Genomic DNA, 18,542 nt, shown 5'->3' on the forward strand with positions numbered 1-18,542 from the left:
CCAGGGCGACCTGAGCTGAGAACAGGGACTACGCGCTGGGCTGCAGTTCTCCTCCTCAGGAGGCCACCAAGCTTAGTTTTGGTGGGGAAATCCAGGCCAGCTGCCCAGGGCCCCACCTGCCGAGCGAGGCTCAGCCCTCCAAGCCTCCCGCCCACCCGCGGTGCAGACGCGCTCCTCGCCCAGGCTCCTGTGGGTCCTGACTGAAATCCTGGAGTGCAAGGCCCTGTGCTGGCTGCACAGCCATGGGGCGCCAGGCCAGCTCCTGCCCTCGGAGAGCTTACAATCTAGCGGGAGCAGCAACGCACGCACATTAAGAAGGTCTGGAGTCCGCGGAGCAGCAGGAAGCAGGGGAGGGGCCGGGAAGCAGAGGACACAGTCAGACCTGGCCTGGGACACAGGCCCAGCCGGGAGTGCTCCTGGCAAGGGCTGATCCTGGAAACTCAGCAAGGGCAGCGAGGACGGCGGCACTGAGACCCTCAATCCATGCCCAGGCCCGACTGCCGTCCCTCTGGAGCCTGTCCCCAAGGGGCCGAGAGCACAGTGAGCCTACCAGCTTCCTAGAACACACTGAAATCAGACATCACCATTCGAGAAAAGAGGAGTCGAGAGTCACGTACGAACAGTCACCTTTCTGTGAAGTCACTGGGAGCTGTCCCCAGGGTCATCTCCCCAAATCCTCCACCTGCGCAGGCTACAGTGGAGTCCAATAGTGGCAGGAAAGTCACACCTAGCCATTCAGCCCCGTGCCCGTCACACCAGCACCAGGACATAAGGACACGAGGATGCCAAGACAGGGATGCAGCTCAGCCTAGGACAGACCTGCCTCCGCCGCCTCCTGAGGTGGACGGGGTGGCCGGGCACCTGGAGTCCTGTCTCCAGGAGGCCTTCTCACTCCACCAGGCTGCCCACAGCCTCAGAACCAGGGTGGCATGAGGACGCGTGTTGTGCGGTGCGCCTGGTGGAGGCTCCCTGGGCGCTGACAACACATCACACTCAGGCTAGAAGGAGCTGGCACTGTTTATTAACGGTAGGTGACTAATAAATACATTACGGCAGCCAATAAATTATTACAATAACTAGAGATTTATTAAACCAACAAGTCAACTCTTCTTACAAAAGTACAGTTAATACGGGGTGGGAGGCTCTGCTGAGGAGGCCGTGGGCGCCCGCCCTCCCCGCCTGGGACTGGGAGGGCGCAGACAGGCTGCCGGGGAGGCGGAGGAGGTGCAGCCAGGACCGGTCAGAAGCAGCGGGGTGGGGAAGCCCAGGAGCGAAGGCTGCGGCCCTGGAGCTGGACCGCAGGCCAGGCAGGCGGGGAAGGGCTTGGGACGAGCTGCCTTCAGAGGGAGCCCCTCCCTGATGGGGACTTTCCAGGACCTTGGACTTTCTGCTTTGGCCCAGCCTGCCCCTTCCATGACAGGGGCCTTCATCTGGCTGCGGTGGGGTCTGTCTGGAGGCCCCAGCTCTGCTGTGCGGGCTGGGTAGGTTCAGGACACTCCTCGCTGAGGGTGGGCCTGGGGAACCCTGCTGCAGGCCCATGGCAGTGGCCCCAACCTGGCCCTGTTCCCTGGGCTGCTCTATAGACCTGTGGGCCGCGTGGGGAACTGGCCGCACACCCCAGGCGGTACCTCTGTGACCATGGAGCCAGAGCCTCAGGTCTAGTTCCTGAGGGCTGCCAGGTGCCTAAAGGCTTCAGAAGGCTCGGAGAAGACTAGTGGCAGCCGGAAGACGCTCTGGCCCAGGCTTCTCAAAAGGGTGTGCGCAGGCTGCTGCAGGGGCTGGCGGAAGGAGACCCAGGGCTCCTCTCTGATGACGGTGATCACGTGCCAACAACAGTGCACTGGGTCAGAGGGAGAAAATGAGTGGGAAGGGGTAGTTAGGAAGGATGCAGGCTAGAGGTAAGGTAGAACTTCCAATGTCTGCTGCTGGGGTACTAACTGAATGCCATTAGGTGGGAGGGAGCTGCGGGGCTTGTGCAGGGGAGGGGAGGGCTTGGGAGAGGCGACTCCAGGGCCTTTCCTGTTGGGGGTTTGCAGACAGTCTACTTATAGGGCCTGGGTGGGGGGGACTTAAGCCTGCCTGTCCCTGGGACACTCAGCCTCCAGAGCCCACAGTGGGGTGTGGAGCTGGGAGCAGAGCTGCCTCCTGGCACTTGATGTGGCAGAGGTCTTCTGCCTGGGCTCTGCTGGGTCAGTGGGGAGAGGAGGGACGGTGCATCAGGAGCCAAGATCTCCACAGTAGGTGGTCAGGGCCCCTGGCGAGGGGCCCAGGCTGGGCTCTCTGCTCAGACTGTGCAGACTGTACCCTCTTCCCGCCAGAGCCCAACAGAGTCCCTCCTTGAGTCTCGGGTGGACGGCACTCTGAGCCAGCCCCGAGAGCCTTGGGCGGCCTTTCAGTGCTCAGAGGGAGGGCGGGGGCCTGGCTCTTGGGACAGCTGGGGCGCGGGGCACAGAACTTGCTCACAGGCACCTCAGTGACAGGCACATGGTTACAAGTTTGGCAAAGGCACCGTTCCTAGACATCGGTCTCCCTTGGTCTGTTGGATCAGAGCTACTCAGAGCTTGCACGGCCCCTCTGGGGACACACGGGGCCACTGTGGATGAGACACCCATCCTTGTCTGGTCACTTGCAACACCTCCCCAACAACCACACCCACGACGGAGCCAAAACTCATCTGCCGCCCTCTGTTGTCCCCCAGTGGTGGAGCGGATGACGTGGAGTGGAGAGCGGCCCTTGCTGGACACCCGCTCCCTGCTGGCCTACACTAGACGGCTGAGGCACACCCCACGCCACTGCCCGCGCTGAGCAGGCCAGGGCGGGAGGGCTGAGACGGCGAGACACTGAGCAGGACGGAGCAGCTACAGAAGAGGCGTCCTGGAAGGCCGGGCGCCTCCCCAGCACCACAGGCGGGGAAGGGCTGGACCCAGGTCTTGACTCCAGCCCAGACTCTGTCCCCGGTGCTGCGGCACTTTTATGGGGGCAGCTGCAGGAGAGCGAGCGAACCCTGGGGCTGCAGGGTCAGCTATTCCACTACCAGGATGATGGCCCGACACCACGGGGTTGGGCCAACATCACACCTCTTGCCAGGTGCTTTTGATCTGCGGTCACAGTCTGGGGCAGTTAGGAGCACAGCTAGGCCACACCCAGGGTAGTGACGCTAAAGGAACAACTGTGTCATCAGTGTGAGACAAAATGACTTAAGTGGCCTTAACTGTCCATGGCAAGATCTTAAGGCTGCTGGCTGCAAGGGCCTGCCCTCAGCCACGTCCCAGCACCTGGTACAAGGTCCAGAACATGCTGGAGGTGGACAAATGGAAGTGGATTTGGGCTGGTGGGCGGTTCCTGCAGCCTGGCAGGGAAGGGCTCTGCCTGAAGCCGTCTCTATCAGCTTTGGCCATGAGCAAGTCCTGCTCCAACTGCAGCTCTGTGCCTGTGAAACCAATGAGCCCAGAGCCACAAGCCTGGGCTCTTGCTGGTTCCTGGGCAGTCCAAGGGGCTGCAGGTAGGAGTCCAGGCATCTGACCTGCCTGGGCTGAGCCGTGTTGAGTGAGGCTGGGAGGACACACGGCTTAAGGAGGGAGGCAGAGGCCTCTCAAGAGGCAGCCCTTGCCCTCCTGTGAGTATGGCTGGGTCCCTGGGCACAGTCTACCACACAAAGGACAGGCCTCCTAGACTGCGGGCCGTGGCATCAGCTGACTGGAGGTGCCGGGAGGGGGAGGGGTGCAGACTGCCCTAAACAGGGCCAGGCCACCAGAAGCCCCCATCGCTTTCTGCTCAGGGTTCTCTGTAGCAAAGTCACTCCAAGGTCCTCCTGGGGAGGCAGGGTGTGTGTCGGAGCTGGCCTGGGTCCCTCGGAGCTCCTTCCAGGGTGCTGGTCCCACCCACCTGCTCTCTCCTCTGCCCCTGAGGATGGGAGGTGACCAAGGGCTCCCTGACTTCTTGACCAGGTGAAGCAAAGTGGGCACTGGCCACACTGGCCAACCCAGACCTTCTCTGGGTCGCCCCACCTACAAAAACCCCAGTCCAAGGGCCTCAGCCTGTCCTTGCCAGCTTGAGGAGGACTCGCGGCAACTCGGACCAGGGAAGGCACATCCACTCGCCCGAGAGCAGCTGAGTGGGGCGTGGGACCAAGCAGGTGGCTGTCCCCGGCTGCTGCCCTCCCCCTCCCCACACCTTCCCTAACTCCTGCCAGGTGTAGGCCTGGCCCTCCCACCATCCGTCACTACAGGTGGTCAGTCAGCACATCCAAGCCCTGGGTGGAGGTTGGACTGGGGATTCTGGGGAGGGCAAAGGGCAAGGCAGGAGGACCGGAGGAAGAGAGTGAGGCCTGTGGGAAGGGAGGCCCTCGCCAGGCCTGAGCCCTCCACCCACATGCAGTCAGCCTGGTCCCACCCTGGCTTCTGGTGGCGGAGCAGCCCTGACAAAGAGACCCCAGGCAAAGCTGAGGGATGGCTTCTGTTATCCCCACACACTGGCCAGCACTCTGCCTCGGGGCCATCCTCCATCTGCACCCCAGATGATGAGAGGAGACCCCAGGACTTGGAGCATGACTCACGGAGTGCAGGATGTGCCCCTTCTGGGCCAAATGGCAGCTTAGTCCACCCTCCCGCCCCCGCCCGCCTCTGAATGAAACACTGAGATGAAGCGGAGGCCAGTGGGCAGCACTCAGGCCGTGGCCTGGTGGTCGCCTGCCCGGCAGCACTCAGTGTCCCCACAGCCCCATCACCACCCGTCCCAGGGGAGCGGTGGCCATGTGGCTGAGAGGGTGCTCCCGCCTCCACCCCTGGTGCCAGCGTCTGGGTTCTTCTTCCTCAGTGCAGAGTGGTCTGAGATGGCAGAGCTCTGGCTCCAGGGGAGGAGTGGGTGGTGGCCTGGGCGGGGGCGGCGGGGGCAGTTTGGCGGGAGGCTGGGGCTCAGTAGAGTCCACAGCCCCGCAGGTTTTTGGCGATGATGACGTCCGTCACGGCGTCGAAGACAAACTGGATGTTGTTGGTGTCTGTGGCACAGGTGACGTGGGTGTAGACCTCCTTGTGGGCTGACTTGTTCTTGCTCTCGTACTGCGCCTGGATGTACGCCACGGCCTCCGTGAAGGCGCTGGGGCCTGCGGAAGAAACGGGCATGGCTGGAGGGGAGGCACTGCCCTGCCCGGCAGCCGTGGGTCGGCTGCTGTGTCTGTCAGGCCGGGGCCTCTCAAAGACACCAGGAAGGAGAAGGCTGCCAGGACGGGGATCCCGAGGACTCGGCTCCATCAACAGGGCTCAGTGGTTCAAATCCAGTGTAGGTCACGAAAGAAACAAAAGGATGAGGTCTCCAGCGACTGCCTGCTCTAAGAGTGAGTCCTGTCCCACGGGACCTTCGCTTTCCTGTCACACACGCGCCTACTGGATCCTGAGGCCCACTTCACATCTTGCCCTGGGTCATGTACAAGAGGTCTGAAAGCTCCGGCCTTCTGCAGGTGCGCCCTCTCTGTGAACCCGCAGTGCACACACCAGGAGGCTGCGCAAGGTGGGCCTGTGGTCTCTTGGTGACTGTGATCCTCCCTGGCTGCTCCCCCTTCTCCTTGCCCATCCCCCCTTCTGGTGTTCATTCTCGGGGATTAAGAAACCCTGGCTCCTCAGGAGGAGCCATATTGATCTGGCTCCCAGGTGAGCCCAGGGAGGGGGGTGCCCAGGGAGGGACGCACAGGCTTGGGGAGGAAAAGGAATGTAAGACCCTATCTTTGTACTGAAACCCCCACAACTTCTTCGAATGTGGGAATGTGGGCCCACCACAGGCCAGGTTGTGACCTCTGGCAAAATGGGTGGGGAGGAAAATGGAATTGGAGTCACCATGTAAAGCTGGAGTGGCATGCCTGGGGGAAGGGTCCTCGTCACTCAGGCCCAGGCATGCAGGTCCCAAGGCCTGTCCTAGAGGGTCTGCCAGACTTGGGCTCAAGGTGAGGAGAGGGTCCTTTGGACAGCAGGCAACTCCCGAACACCCGCAGGTAGGGGCGTGCTCCCTCCTTCCTTGCCCCAGCTCCAAACTGGTCTTGGTAGCCAGCCTACCTGTCTGCTTCTATTGCCCCGCAGGGCACTAGCCCTGGTCACTTAGGGCAGGGTCCACGGGCTCCCAACTTATGGCTGGCCAGGAAGCTGGTGGGCAGGTGTGCAGGAGTTGCTAAGCCCCGCCCACCTCTGGCTGCCTGCTCCTGACCTATGGGGTAGTCAGCCTGGTTAAGACAAGGGGCTGGGGTGCCAGTGGGGGGGCAGGAAGTAGTAGCTGCACTTCCTGCCCAGCCCCAGGCATGGCCCACAGACCCGCCCTGCTGGCCCTGTCTGCCCTGGCTCTGTGCCCTCCAGGCCCAAGGGCTGGCCCAGCCAAGGGTTCACCACTTCTCCTCCGACTCACCTCCCTGGCCTGGCCATCTGGGAGGAGTTTATGAGCACTGGGGTATCCTGGGGACCTGCTGAAGTCCTACTGCCACCTGACTGGGGCTGCCAACCTCACAGCAGCCCAGGGGCTTTGGTCAGACTGACCTCCTGCTGAGGGTCAGCTAAGTCCATCACAGCACTGATGGCCGTCTTCTTGTCCCCAGCACCCTCTGCAGAGTGGCCAGGCTTGCCAGGCTCTGTCATAGCCTCTAGGCCATTTGAACCTTGTAGCTACCCTGTGTGGGAGGTGCTGCTAGAATGCTCGTCACCAGGATAGCCTGATGGTCCAAGCAAAGTGAGAGTGTACCCCCAGCAAGCGCCCCGCCAGGCCAGGCTCCACGTGCTGGGAGCTTGCTGCATGCTCACAGAGGGTGAGGCGGAGCAAGCACAATGGGTGCTCAGTCCCATCTCACTGATGTGGAGACTGAGGCTCAGCGAGGTCACAGGACTGAACAGCTGAGCTGCAGCTGAACCTCAGGTTGCTTGAGTCCAACCCCTGGCTTGTCACACTTTGGTCACCTCACTGTTCCCACTTTGTACACAACCTCCGTTTATGGTTGAGGGGATTGGTTTTCCTGAGGCTGTGGAGATCACAGGGCTGGACGTGCCAGCCAGGACCCTGGCCCCGAGGGCTGCTTGGTGGGAGGGCTGGTGCAGGGCCAGGTTCTCCGCAGTAGAGCCCAGTGTGCCCGCATCGCAGCGGGAGTGGCCGGGCCTGCTCCCTTGGCAGTCCCTGTAGCTTACGGGCCCCCACGGTCCTGGGGAGGGGTCTTCACCTGTGTATTCAGGAAAGCAGATGGTCAGTGGGGACTTCTTGATTTTCTCTTCAAATATGTCCTTCTTGTTGAGAAACAGGATGATGGACGTGTCTGTGAACCACTTGTTGTTGCAGATGCTGTCAAACAGTTTCAGCGACTCGTGCATGCGGTTCTGCAACAGAGCGGAGAGCTGGTGAGGGGTGGTGGCGTCCAGGACCCTGACCCACCACGGCCACAACACAGCGCGACAAGCAAAGGGAAGGTCCACCAACTCGGCTGAACGCACCACCGGGGACAGAGACAGGAGGGCCCACAAGGACAAACAGGACGTGTCCCTGCTTCATTCCACGCACAGGCAGGGTGGGGTGGAGCAGGGGTGGGCTCATAGGGAACGCTGTCCCCTTCCATGGGGAGCTGGCCTGGGGTGGGGTGGTGAGGTCACTGGAGAGACTCCAGTCCTAGAGAGGACATGCACCATGCACGTAGAGGGTCAGGCCGCAACCACCACGGCAGACGCCCACAAGGAACCGCGGGTCATGCAGACTTCTCTACTGGGGTCTCATTCGGCTTCGCCAGCGAGGTTGGGAGGGTGCACGCATTCAGTTGGGTAACATTAACCGAGGACCAGGATAGCCTCGAATTAATCCAGAGTTGGAAGCAGACACCAGGGGTACAGCATCTTGGGGGTGATCTTGCTGTGGCCTTGGTTGTTGGTGATTTGAGTGGTTGGTGGGCCATGGCTAGGCTGGGGAGGCTCTGGGAGAACAGGTTGTTGGGACTGGTTTCTCAGCAGAGGGGCCAGAGGAACCCCAGATGAAACAGCAAAACAGATTACGACCGAGCAGAAGAGGAAATCCCAGCAGCAAAAATGAGAGGAAGGGGGAAGTGAAAAATTTGACCAGTCTCAGAGCCTGGACATCCAGGCCAGTCCGTGCTGAGGCCCCAGGCAGGCTCACAGAAGCCAAGCGTTGGGGTGGCACAGCGTGTCTGCAGAGGGAGGTCTGGGGTAGAAGGATGAACCTAGGCCAAGAGGCCGGTGAGGGGTGCGGGCGAGGGAGCAGGCCGGGAGGCGTTCACAGCAAAGTCACCCTGCGGGTCCCTGACAAACTGCTGCTTTCAACTCTTAGCCGATGGTTTCAAGTGGAGGGAGGCGCTTCATACCTGCCGGGCTCGGAGGGTCTCTCAGAATCAGCTCATGGTTTTGGCCTTGGTTTGGAAGGTAAGGCCCTGGCAGGCGGAGGTGACAGTAGTGGTGGTGGAGAGGTCGTGGCAGCCCACGGCCTGGCTGGGCGGTGTTGAGAGCAGGTAGAGGACAGCATGAGCCCTCGGGGTCCCGGGGTGCGGCGGGCAGGGTGACAGTCCGTGGGTGGCAGCCACTTGCCCAGGGTCCTCCTGGCCTTGCTCCAGGAGCTGCCTCCAGGCACCTCTGTCTTGGGCAGCCCACTCTCGCCCCAGCCAGGGAGGGAAGCACAGGGAGGACCAGAGAGGAAGGCTGAGGACCAAGGACTGCTCACCGGCGCCTGCATCCTGCCTCCTTGGACGGAGCACCCACTCCCTACGACTTGCCCCCTAGCCCAGCGTCGGTGCAGGAGCTGCGACGGTCGTCCCTGAGAGACGACTCTGGGTGCCAGCCTCCGCTCTCGACCTGGGGTCCCCACAGCGGCCCACGATGCCAGTCCTACACCACCGCCACTTTCAGAGGAGGCCCAGGGAGGCTGTCGCAAGGCCCTGATCACACAGTGGACGGCGGTGCCAGGCCCTGGACCAGATCCGCTGGACACCCAAGCTGCCCACCTCTGCTTGTGTGAGCCCCAGACGCACCAGACTCCCAGGTCCCACAGCAACCGCATTCCTCCTGGTGCTGCCATGGCAACGAGCTGCTCCCCTGTGCTGCTTTTGAGCGGTAAAGTCAATCCCCATTCCCCAGGAGTGGCTGCTCTTCCCTGGGCTGTGTAGGTGCCGGCCTGGGAGAGGGAGGGATTCCAGAAGAGCCCCTTCCTGACTTTGGCTCCTATGCTTTTGCTTCCCCAAGATCCTTTGCTCCAGGCTTGTGCAGAAGGGCAGGAGACAAGAGGGAAGGATGAGGGAGGAACAGTGAGGAGGGGAAGAGGAACCTGGGGGATGTGCTCAGGGACATGGGCCTGCTCTGCCACCAGGGCTGTTGAGGAGTTCACAGGGGAGGCTGGCTGGGCACCACCCTCAGCTCCCCTGTTCCTGGAGACCCGAGGGCCACGGAGCTGGTGCCTGTGGCTGCCAGCACCGCCTGACCTCCTTTGCATCTGTACTGTGCTCCAGAGGTCAGCAGGAGTCCAGCCCCACGGCTGACGGGCCTGGGCCTTGAGCCTGTGCTGTCCGAGGTCCAGCAGGGCAGGCCCAAGGGAGAGGTCATACTCCAGTGAGAAAGGCCCACCCGGAGCCCAGCTCTCCTCCTCCAACCTCCGGCTCCTTCACTCCCCCATGGCTGGAGGCAGCATCCATGCCCAGGGGCGGCCAGGAGAAAAGATGAACTGAGCCAAGCTTAGACCATGGGCTAGCCAAGGGGACAGTGAATGGTGGCTCTGATAGCACAGGGTCCACCCATGGAGCAGCAAGGATGTGCTGGGGCAGTGACTGAGGCACACATTGCCAGGGGCTGTCTTGGGCTTTGGGTGGTCACTGAGTCTGGGACCCAAGTGTGGCCCATGGCATGTCTGCCCCTGCCCCACATTCAGGGTCAGGACTAGGCTGATGTCTCCTCAACATCCCTGCCTACAAAAGTCACTCAGAATGACAAGAGCTAAAACCCAGCCCAGGGCAAGTGACACAAGGTTCGGGTCCAGATCACCCACCCAGCTGGTGGCTTTGGCTCCATCATTCCATGTGAGTGTCTCAAGGTGGCACCCCCTGCCATAGGGTCACACCCCAAAGCTCATCCTGGTTTCATGGCAGCCCTGTGGGACCAGCAGGGCTGGGTGTGACGGGGAAACAGGGACATGGCAGCAAGATAGACCTTGCTCAAGGCCCAGCCTGACAACCCCTCCTCAAACCTTCACTGCTGTACTTGAAAAACTCAGAGTGAAGGACAGAGGCCAGGGTGTGAGCCACAGCCCACGAGCCCTACTCCAAGGCCATGCTGGGTTCTCAGCACAGAAGAGTCTGGGGCCCATGTCCTGTGGCTGTAGCCCCATGGGAACTGCTCAACGGGCCCACCTGACCCAAGGCCGTCACCAACGACAACATGACCACAAGCTCAGTGCTGCTGTGCCCAGAACCGTTCCAAGTGCTGCATGTGGATTACTTCATTCCATGTCTTGCAGCCTCCCACGAGGCAGGGTCTATTAGTACCCTGTTTACAGGAAATAGTAACAAGCAGAGGAGGTACTGCCTAAATTCAGCGGCAACGCGAGGCCAGCACACCCGGGCTAGGCCAGGGGAGGGCTGCAGACACTCCCCAGGCGAGTGTCCCCTCTGCAGCCGGTCTGGCAGTTCTCACAGGTCACAGCCAGAGGTCCAGGATCAATGTGGTGCATGGACGGAAGGCGGGAGCCTGGCTGGCACCCCAGCGACGCAGATGGAGCCGGAGCCGTACCCGTCACCCACCTCGTGCCTCATCCCGCTGCCCTGTGCAGCCTGGCAGCCCCGCGACCCTCTGTGCAGCACCCTGCTCAAAGCCCCCGGAAGGGTGCAAGACTATCTCTGCTGTGTATGCATTCCGGCTTGGCTGTATCCTGCACTTTTAGGATTTGCTTAATTTTGTTCTGGCCTGATGGCCTCTGTGACTCCGCTGAGTTTACTGAAGGCGCACTTTACTGCCCAAGATGCAAATTCTGCTGAGTTGTTCGTAATCAGTTTGCACACAGGCTCTGTCCCGGAGGTCCATGCTCCCTTTGTGGCACTGTCATCCCGAGGCATCGTCCCTGGCCACACAGAGCGGGAGCAAGCCAGCATGGCCCACCCACAAGAGGACCCCAGAGCCAGGGTGGGGACCCGAGGCCTGAGTGCTCCAGGGCTGGCCTGTTCTGCAGCAGCCCTTGCAGTGCCCCTTCGGACTGAGTGGCCAGCCCCTCCGTGCTACCTGCTGGGCCCAGGGCGACTCACCGTGGTTTCGTCTTCGTGGAGCACCTGGTCATAGCCGCTGAGTGCGACGCAGAAAATGATGGCCGTGACGTCCTCGAAGCAGTGGATCCACTTCTTGCGTTCAGATCGCTGGCCCCCGACGTCGAACAGCCTGCCAGGAAGACGGGAGCCGATGGATGGTAAGGTCCAGGTGGGCAGGGGTGCCCAGTGGTCCAGCTCAGTGTCCTCTCAGGAGTGGGCATGGTGACCAGGGCCTCACGAGGGTTCCTCACTCCAGGTGATGACCGACTGACTGACAGACAGACCACGGCCATCCCTGGGACTGGTGGCAGCCATCACTGCTCCGTGAGCCTGTCCCAGGACCAAGCTGTGCTCACATGGAGTAACCTACAGACCTGTCCTTGCAACTGAAGCATCTTACTAAGGGCCCAGGAAACGCCTCTGAGAGGCCTCCTCTCATGGGAACACGGGCTTTCTGTCCCTTTCTGCATGTATGCTGCGGACAAACTGAAACCTGCCCAGAAGGGAGGCAGGCAGGAATTGTCACCTGTTCTGTGGGTGGGAAAGTGGAGCACCAAGAGCCTAAGGAAGTACCCCAGCCCCTGCGGTGAGTGCAAGTGTGGAGCAGCTGAGGCCTGATGGGCCTGTCTGCGGACACAGCTGCTCCTCCCTGCTCTGCACTGTCCCTCCACAGCAGGTGGAGCCTGGCCTCTCCCCCTCAGACTCCATCCTCGGGGAGGAGGCTGCCATGGGAGGAGGCTGCAGGCTGGTGGGACAGGTCTTGGAAGTTAGAAGTCAGAGTCACATGCTAACCCCTGAGCAAGGAGCCCTGCAGCCTCCCGGATCTATGAAGCTGATTGGCACACAGCTGCAGAGGGGGTGACCCGGACCAGCAGGGACAGGAACCGTCCAGACAGAAGACGGCAGCTGCAGGCACAGACCAGTGCCTGTGGAGAACAAAGAAGTAAGTGTGGGTCTCGTTCTCTTCCTGCCTCCTGTGGACCCCGCCTCCCCACTGGAAATTATAGGGAGGCTGGCTGAGGGCTCTGTAGCCCCTCCAGAGTGTAACGGCTGGCCAGGGCTGAGCTGAGGTCCCCTTGCGGCATATCCAGGGGTGAGCAGGAGACACTGAGGAGACTGGAGGACGAGGAGGCAACTCAGAGGGCATCGCTGTGTACCAGGGCAGTGGGTGCCCAGCATGGCCCCCACAGTCTTGCAGAAGGGCTGCCTGTGGGCCTAGAGCCTCAATCTCGCTGGCTGCATGGGACTGGCAGGGGGCCAGGAAACACGGCCTTACGCCTGCCCACCAGCCTGAGGTCCCTGCCCTCTGTCCCCTCCTGGCCTCTCTTCCTGCTCTATGTGACACCCAGAAAACACACCTGGAAGGTAGGGTGGGAGGAGGGCTGCCAGTCCTCAGTGCACCGAGGTTACCCAGGGGAAAGGACCCTCCAGCAGGGTCTTAAACCTCAGGGCTCATGTTCTGAGGCACTCAGAGCCCCGGGTCTCAGCTACATTCTGTGCCTTGGGGAAAACTTGCTTCTCTCAGGCCTCAGTCCCCCAGTAGAGGGGGTCAATTGCTCTCTAAAATCCTCCTATCTCTGAGGTATGTGAGTCCTTGGGTCTCGCAGACATCCCTCGGGTTTACCGACCCGTACACCCCACCACCTGGCCATCTGCTAATCAGCTCAGGACAGCTTTCCCCTCCTTTTCCATCCAAATCCTCCCTTTCTTCATAGCCCCGCTCAGGACCCCCCTCCCAGGAAGCCACCCTGCTCAAACCAGCCTTTGAACCTGGCAAAAATGAGCACACAGGCATGCCCCTTCTGGTGTCTAAGTGCCTGTCCCAGTGTGAAAGCGTCCCCAGGCAGGGAGCTCTCTGGCTGTACCAGGTGAGATGAGGGTGAGAGCCTGGGTGTCTCCTGCCACTCCGCCACCCTCACCAGGGCCTGGCTGTCTCCTGGGCCTCACCTGAAGTGGAGGTTCTTGAATGTGAAGTGGGTTTCTACGATGCCGGTGGTTTTGACCCTGGTTCGGAGGATGTCCTGCTCGGTGGGCTGGTAGTCGCCGGCCCCAATCCGATCCAGGCTGTCTAGGTAGCTGGGGACGGCAACACACAAGGCACCATGGACCCTCCCCCTGGGCATGCTCGGGGCTCATCGGGTCACCCACTTTCACAGTCCAGTATCAGCCTGGGCCCCTTGAAGGAAACTATGGGGGCCAGTTGGGGATGTGGGGACAACCAAGGAAGAAGGAACCTATGGTCCTGGGCTCACAATCTCAATGAGCCTCTAATTCAGACCCAAGGGCATTGTGCTCGCAGCTCCAGGCACAATGACCAGACTTGTGGTGGGGTTTATGGTACCATCTTGTCACTTCTTAATCTAAAAAACAATGAAGGCTTCAGTGTGGCGGTGTAGGCCTGCGATACCAGTCACTCGAGAGGCTGAGGCAGAAGGATTGCAAGTTTGAGGGCGGCCTGGACAACATAGTGAGGCTCTGTCTCAAGCTAAAAAGTCCAAGGGGCCGGCGCTGTCGCTCGGGGTCCAGGCTTCCCTGGCGTGCATGAGGCACGCTGGCGTTCAACACCCTTCTACTCTTCACGTGTGATCGTGATTCACGTGAATCTCGTGAATCACGTGAATTCTCCTGGTCAAAGGTGCTGCCTCATAGATTAGAAAACTCAACACAGGTAGGCCTGGACGCGGGGCTGGGCCGGTCACCTGCCTCCACGGCCACTCTCAGTGCGCAGTGTGCTGCAGGAGGCCCGGCGTCGCCTGCCCTTCCACACCTCCTCGTCTTCCCAGGGCTCTGTGTGTACTTCCCACTTGAGGATCCTGGAAGGGGGCTGCTCAGGGTCCTCAGGACCAGAGGGTGGTGGGCCTTCCTAGGACTTTGGCCTTCGAGCTCTCCCCCTTGCCTCCTCCCTTAAGCCAACCTGGCTCTCCGTGAAGGCTGAGCAGGGCGGAAGTCTGGTCGCTGAGCTCTGGCCCCATGGCTTCCTTGCCAGGCTGGCAGGTATCTGGAAAGCGACTCTCAACCCTCCGTGCCTGTCCCTCCCCGTCCCCAGTCCCATGGCCTTTGCTTAAAGGCTGTGCTAGTATTGGTGACCCTACTGTCATCTGCAGCTGGGCACCAGGCCAGAAAGCCCCTGGTCTTGCCCCTCTTACCCAAACCAGGCAAACCTTTGGACACAACCACACAGCCTGCTCCCTGGTTTCTCTCTGTGCTGGCAGGTCCCAGGAGGGGAGAGGGCCAAGGAGGGGAGAGGGCCAAGGATGGGGACCACCACTGAGTGTGCACCTGCCATGTGTCCTACCTACCACTGCCCTGAGATCGGTGTGTGTGGGGATGGTGACGGAGACCAACACTGACACAGTCCCACCTGCCCGAAGCCTGTGCTCTACCGTGTATGTGGAGGGGTGGGGGAAGAGGAGGGGGAGGCCTGAAGGATGGCTGGGGAAGGTTTCTTGAGAAGGGAGACAGAGAATGAGGGAGGGCGCCTCAAGTGGCCTGGCAGAGGGACCAGGGGGCACAGGGTCCTATGCCTGGGGTGCAGCAGGAACCAGGTGCAGGCTGGGAAGGCTTCAGGGCCAGGAGTGGTGGGAGCAGGTGGCTGGTGAGCCTGGGTGAGCCTGGGTGAGCCCGGACGGCAAAGGCGGAGTCGGAGTTGGGTGGGGCACAGTGTGCGGGCCCTCAGGTTGTGGTGAGGCCTTGGGGTTTTACTCCGAGTGAAGGGAGAGCCCCCGAAAGGATGCTGGAGTGCTGGCTTGTGCAGGTGAAGTGGGAGGCCTGCTGGGAGCATCCAGGTGTCAGGTGATGGCAGCTCACACCTTGGAGGAGGCTGCGGAGGGGTGGGAAGTGGCCAGGTACCTTCTGGACATGTGGGACAAGAGAGGAAGAGCCAACGATGGCGAGAGGACACAGTCAATGGGAGGGAAAGGAGGCCAACTGGCCTTTGGGGGTGGTGGAGCCAGGCACCCCACCCGCCACTCTAATCTGAGTTCAGACAGACACTGAAGAGGCAGAAGTCGGAAGGGAGGGATGACCTGGAGATCGCCATCTGAGAGTTGTCCAGGTAGAGGGGAATTTAAAACACTGAAGAAGTCACCTGGACACTGGGGCTTGGCAGGAAGATAGTTCAAGATGGGAGCCTGGGCATCCAGGAGAAGTGGGCATCAGAGCACGCGGGCGATTCAGCAGGAACCAGATTCGGGAAAAGCGAAGCCGACTAAGCTGTAGCACTCTTCCCAGGCCCTGGCTGGGTCTAGGCAGGTTTCCGAGTTTTCGGGATCTGCCTGCTTACTCAGAGGCTTGGGCCACACTGAGAGAGCAAGGGACAGCTCAGGAGCCAAGTGACCCTAGACCTCGTCCTTCCCCTCTGAGCCCTGGCTTGACGTGTGCAGGGAAGGGCTTGGGAGGCACGGTGCCTGGGGCTTCAGGCCGTCAAGGGTGCCTTCTGGAGTGTGCAGTGTGAAGCGCTGGCTGGCTTCCCTCTCTTTTCTGTCTCAACAAATTGTTTTGTTTTACATATTGTTTTACAAGATTTTCTCAAAAGACCAGATTGAACACAACCCTGGACCAAGAGGTATTTAAAGTCCTTCTGACCTGGAAGTTTGTCCCCTTTCTTTCCTGCTGTGGGGCCCTCTCCCAGAGAGGAAGCACAGAGGAGTTAAGCAGGAGAACATCAATGCCATAAACCTTGGCAGTGGAAAATTTGGAAAGAGGTAGGGATGAGAGAGAGAAGACAGAGGAGAGAAAGAGAAGAGAGAAGCAGAATTTCCTTGGCTTACTTGGTGAGGAGTTGACAAATACTGACTTGATTTTCTTATCTAAAGTTATAATGGTAACCACCGGAAGAACTAAAAATAGTCCTTTAACTAGCAAAAAACTGGAGGCGGAGATGGAGAGAGGTGGAAGGAAGGAAGGTGAGCTGAATTTGCCAGATTTCATAGTCAGGAAATACTATTTAAAGTTGGAGTATCAAGATTTCAAGGACACCATGAGGACAAGTAAAATGGAAATGGTTAAAAGCAGGAGGGGACAGGACTGGGAAGGGGAGATTATTTTTATTCTACATCCTTATGGTTAAAATATATTTTGCAATGGATTTGTTTATCTATCTATCTATCTATCTATCTATCTATCTATCTATCTATCTATCTATCTATACTGCAGTTGAGCTCAGTGGAGAACTACCATTGACCTATATTTCCAGCTTTTTTTTTTGTACTGGGGATTGAACCCAGGGAGCTTAACCACTGAGCAACACCCCTAGCCCTTTTTATTTTTTGAGACAGGGTCTTGGTAAATTGCTGAGGGCTTTGCTAAGTTGCTGAGGTTGGCTTTGAACTTGTGATCCTCCTGCCTCAGCCTCTCAAGTTCCTGGGATCATAGGAGTGCGCCACTACACCCGGCTTGGATTCATTTTACAATTAATGGAATGGGCAAAAATTTAAGTGATGAGCAGGATTCAATGAGCCATCAGAAGACAGAATAGGGTCAGCTGGCCCCGAGGGCCCCTAGGGTCTGGGTCTGGCTGGCAGCAGGGAAGGAAGGCAGGTCTCTCTGGCCTGAGGGGGTGTGGCTGAAAACACCCTCTCCTGATCTGTGTGGGGCTCTGGGAGGCTCTGGGTCTGGGGGTCAAGCTCAGATGCCTGCCTGCCTTGGTGGCCCCAGCCTGGGTCTTGCAGGGTTTCAGCATTTTCCCTGTGGACAATCTAGGTGTGCACAAGTAGGAAGATGGTCTGGCCCCACTCGAGTCCCTGGCCTGCCAGCTGCCATTGCACCAGTGGAAGTAGCTGGTGCCCACTGGAGCAAGCTGTTCCACTGGCCCTGGCCTGTTCCATCTGCAGTGGAGATCGGGTTTTCTTAATCTCGGTACCACTGGTATTTCAGGTCAGATAATTCTTTGCTGTGGGCTGTCCTGTGTACTGAAGGGTGTTCCGTTGGATGCTGGGGGCACCACCCACATGATACAATAAAAAATGCCTCCAGATATTGCTGAGTGTCCCCTGGGAGCACTGGTCCCAGCTGTGAAGCACTGGTGACAATGACCAAGTCAGGTCAGGTGACAGCACACATGTCCCCAGACAGGGCTTTGTTGTCAGCTCCTACTGAAAGCCTGAGCACCAGGCTGCAAAAGTAAGTGCACCCCAATGTCTCCCAGGGCTTTTGAGCTTCCATCTAGAGGCCAAGGGCACATGACCAGCAAGGACATCTCCAGAGTGACACAGCTCAGTGGCCAGGCCTCTACCCCTTCTCTCCTGCTCTGGCCTGCACCAGTGCCCACATTCGACTTCCTCTTCTCTGCCCCTCCCCACCTCCCTCCCGTTCTTCCCCTCATTCTCTGTAACACAATATTAAAGGATACGGTTGATTGCTTTTTCTATTTATTGGAAGGAGTTACTTCGTCCTTATTTTTAATTTTAAAGTTAGAGGAATGGAAATTTCATTATTTTTTGTTTCGTTTTGTGGTTCTGGGGATTGAACATGCATGCTGAGCAAGCACTCTACTGCTGAGCTACCTCCCCAGACTTGAAAATCTATTGTTTTCTTTAAAATGAAACAAAATGGCACCACTTGAGTTTTCTTCTGCCTACATGGATTGTGGCTGTTATTTATGAGGTCAGAGGCTCATCCCTGTAACCCTGGAACCTTCATTCTGGAGTGCAAGCACTTGTCCAGGGCTAGCAGGGGTCAAGGTCCCAGGCCTTGGGGGCATTTCCTGTTTGGCTGTATCTTGACCCCTTCCTCATCTGGGGCCCAGGAAGAGAAGCCCCTTCGCTTGTGGAGAGCATCTCACCACAGGTGGACCTCAGTCTGAATCCTTGCCTACTGGTCCCCACCCCCAGGCCTTAGGCCTACTCCAGGCCTCCCACCAGCCCAGGATACTCACTATTTGGCAGAATCATTGAGCTGATACTCCCGAGACCGGTTGAAGCACTCTTGGATCCCTGAGTCACCCCAGAGTCGCATCATGGCGGAAAGCAGCTCTGCGGAGAAGGGCTCAGTGTCTTCCATACGACTCACCACGTCGCACACCATCTTGGCATCAGCCTGTGAGGAGAGAGGGACACAGGGCTCTGAGTCCTCGGTGGGATTCTGCCCTGCCCAGGGCCCTAGCCAGCTCAGGGCAGTGGGCCACTCGGAGTCACAGTCTGGTTCTAATGCAGCAAGCCAGGCTGCGGGCGGGAAGAGGGGGCAGGGCTCTACTCCACCCTGCCGCTCAACTGGAGCAGCTCTGCTTTGAAAACTGGGCTTTTGCACAACATTTATTTGGGAGGAAAAGTTTAAAAAGCAGTGCCCTTGGCTACAGTTA

At 59.4% G+C, this 18,542-nt stretch overlaps 1 protein-coding gene across 2 annotated transcripts in view; it reads right to left on the reverse strand.

Moving 5' to 3' along the window:
• Positions 1-18,542, reverse strand: part of Gnao1 (G protein subunit alpha o1) — a 160,207-nt gene that overhangs the window by 7,811 nt on the left and 133,854 nt on the right. Inside the window, exons 4-8 of one of the 2 annotated variants that reach the window (XM_047529902.1) lie at positions 18,120-18,280; positions 13,193-13,321; positions 11,246-11,375; positions 7,187-7,340; positions 1,000-5,101 (exon numbers count right to left, since the gene is read on the reverse strand). In XM_047529902.1, coding sequence (XP_047385858.1) covers positions 4,914-5,101; positions 7,187-7,340; positions 11,246-11,375; positions 13,193-13,321; positions 18,120-18,280 — 762 coding nt within the window. In that variant the 3' untranslated portion in view covers positions 1,000-4,913. Of the gene's footprint in view, positions 1-999; positions 5,102-7,186; positions 7,341-11,245; positions 11,376-13,192; positions 13,322-18,119; positions 18,281-18,542 lie in introns of those variants that run through there. The other variant, XM_047529903.1, reaches the window with a different exon arrangement.

This window comes from Sciurus carolinensis, chromosome 16 (assembly GCF_902686445.1).
Source record: "Sciurus carolinensis chromosome 16, mSciCar1.2, whole genome shotgun sequence".
Lineage (NCBI taxonomy): Eukaryota > Metazoa > Chordata > Mammalia > Rodentia > Sciuridae > Sciurus > Sciurus carolinensis.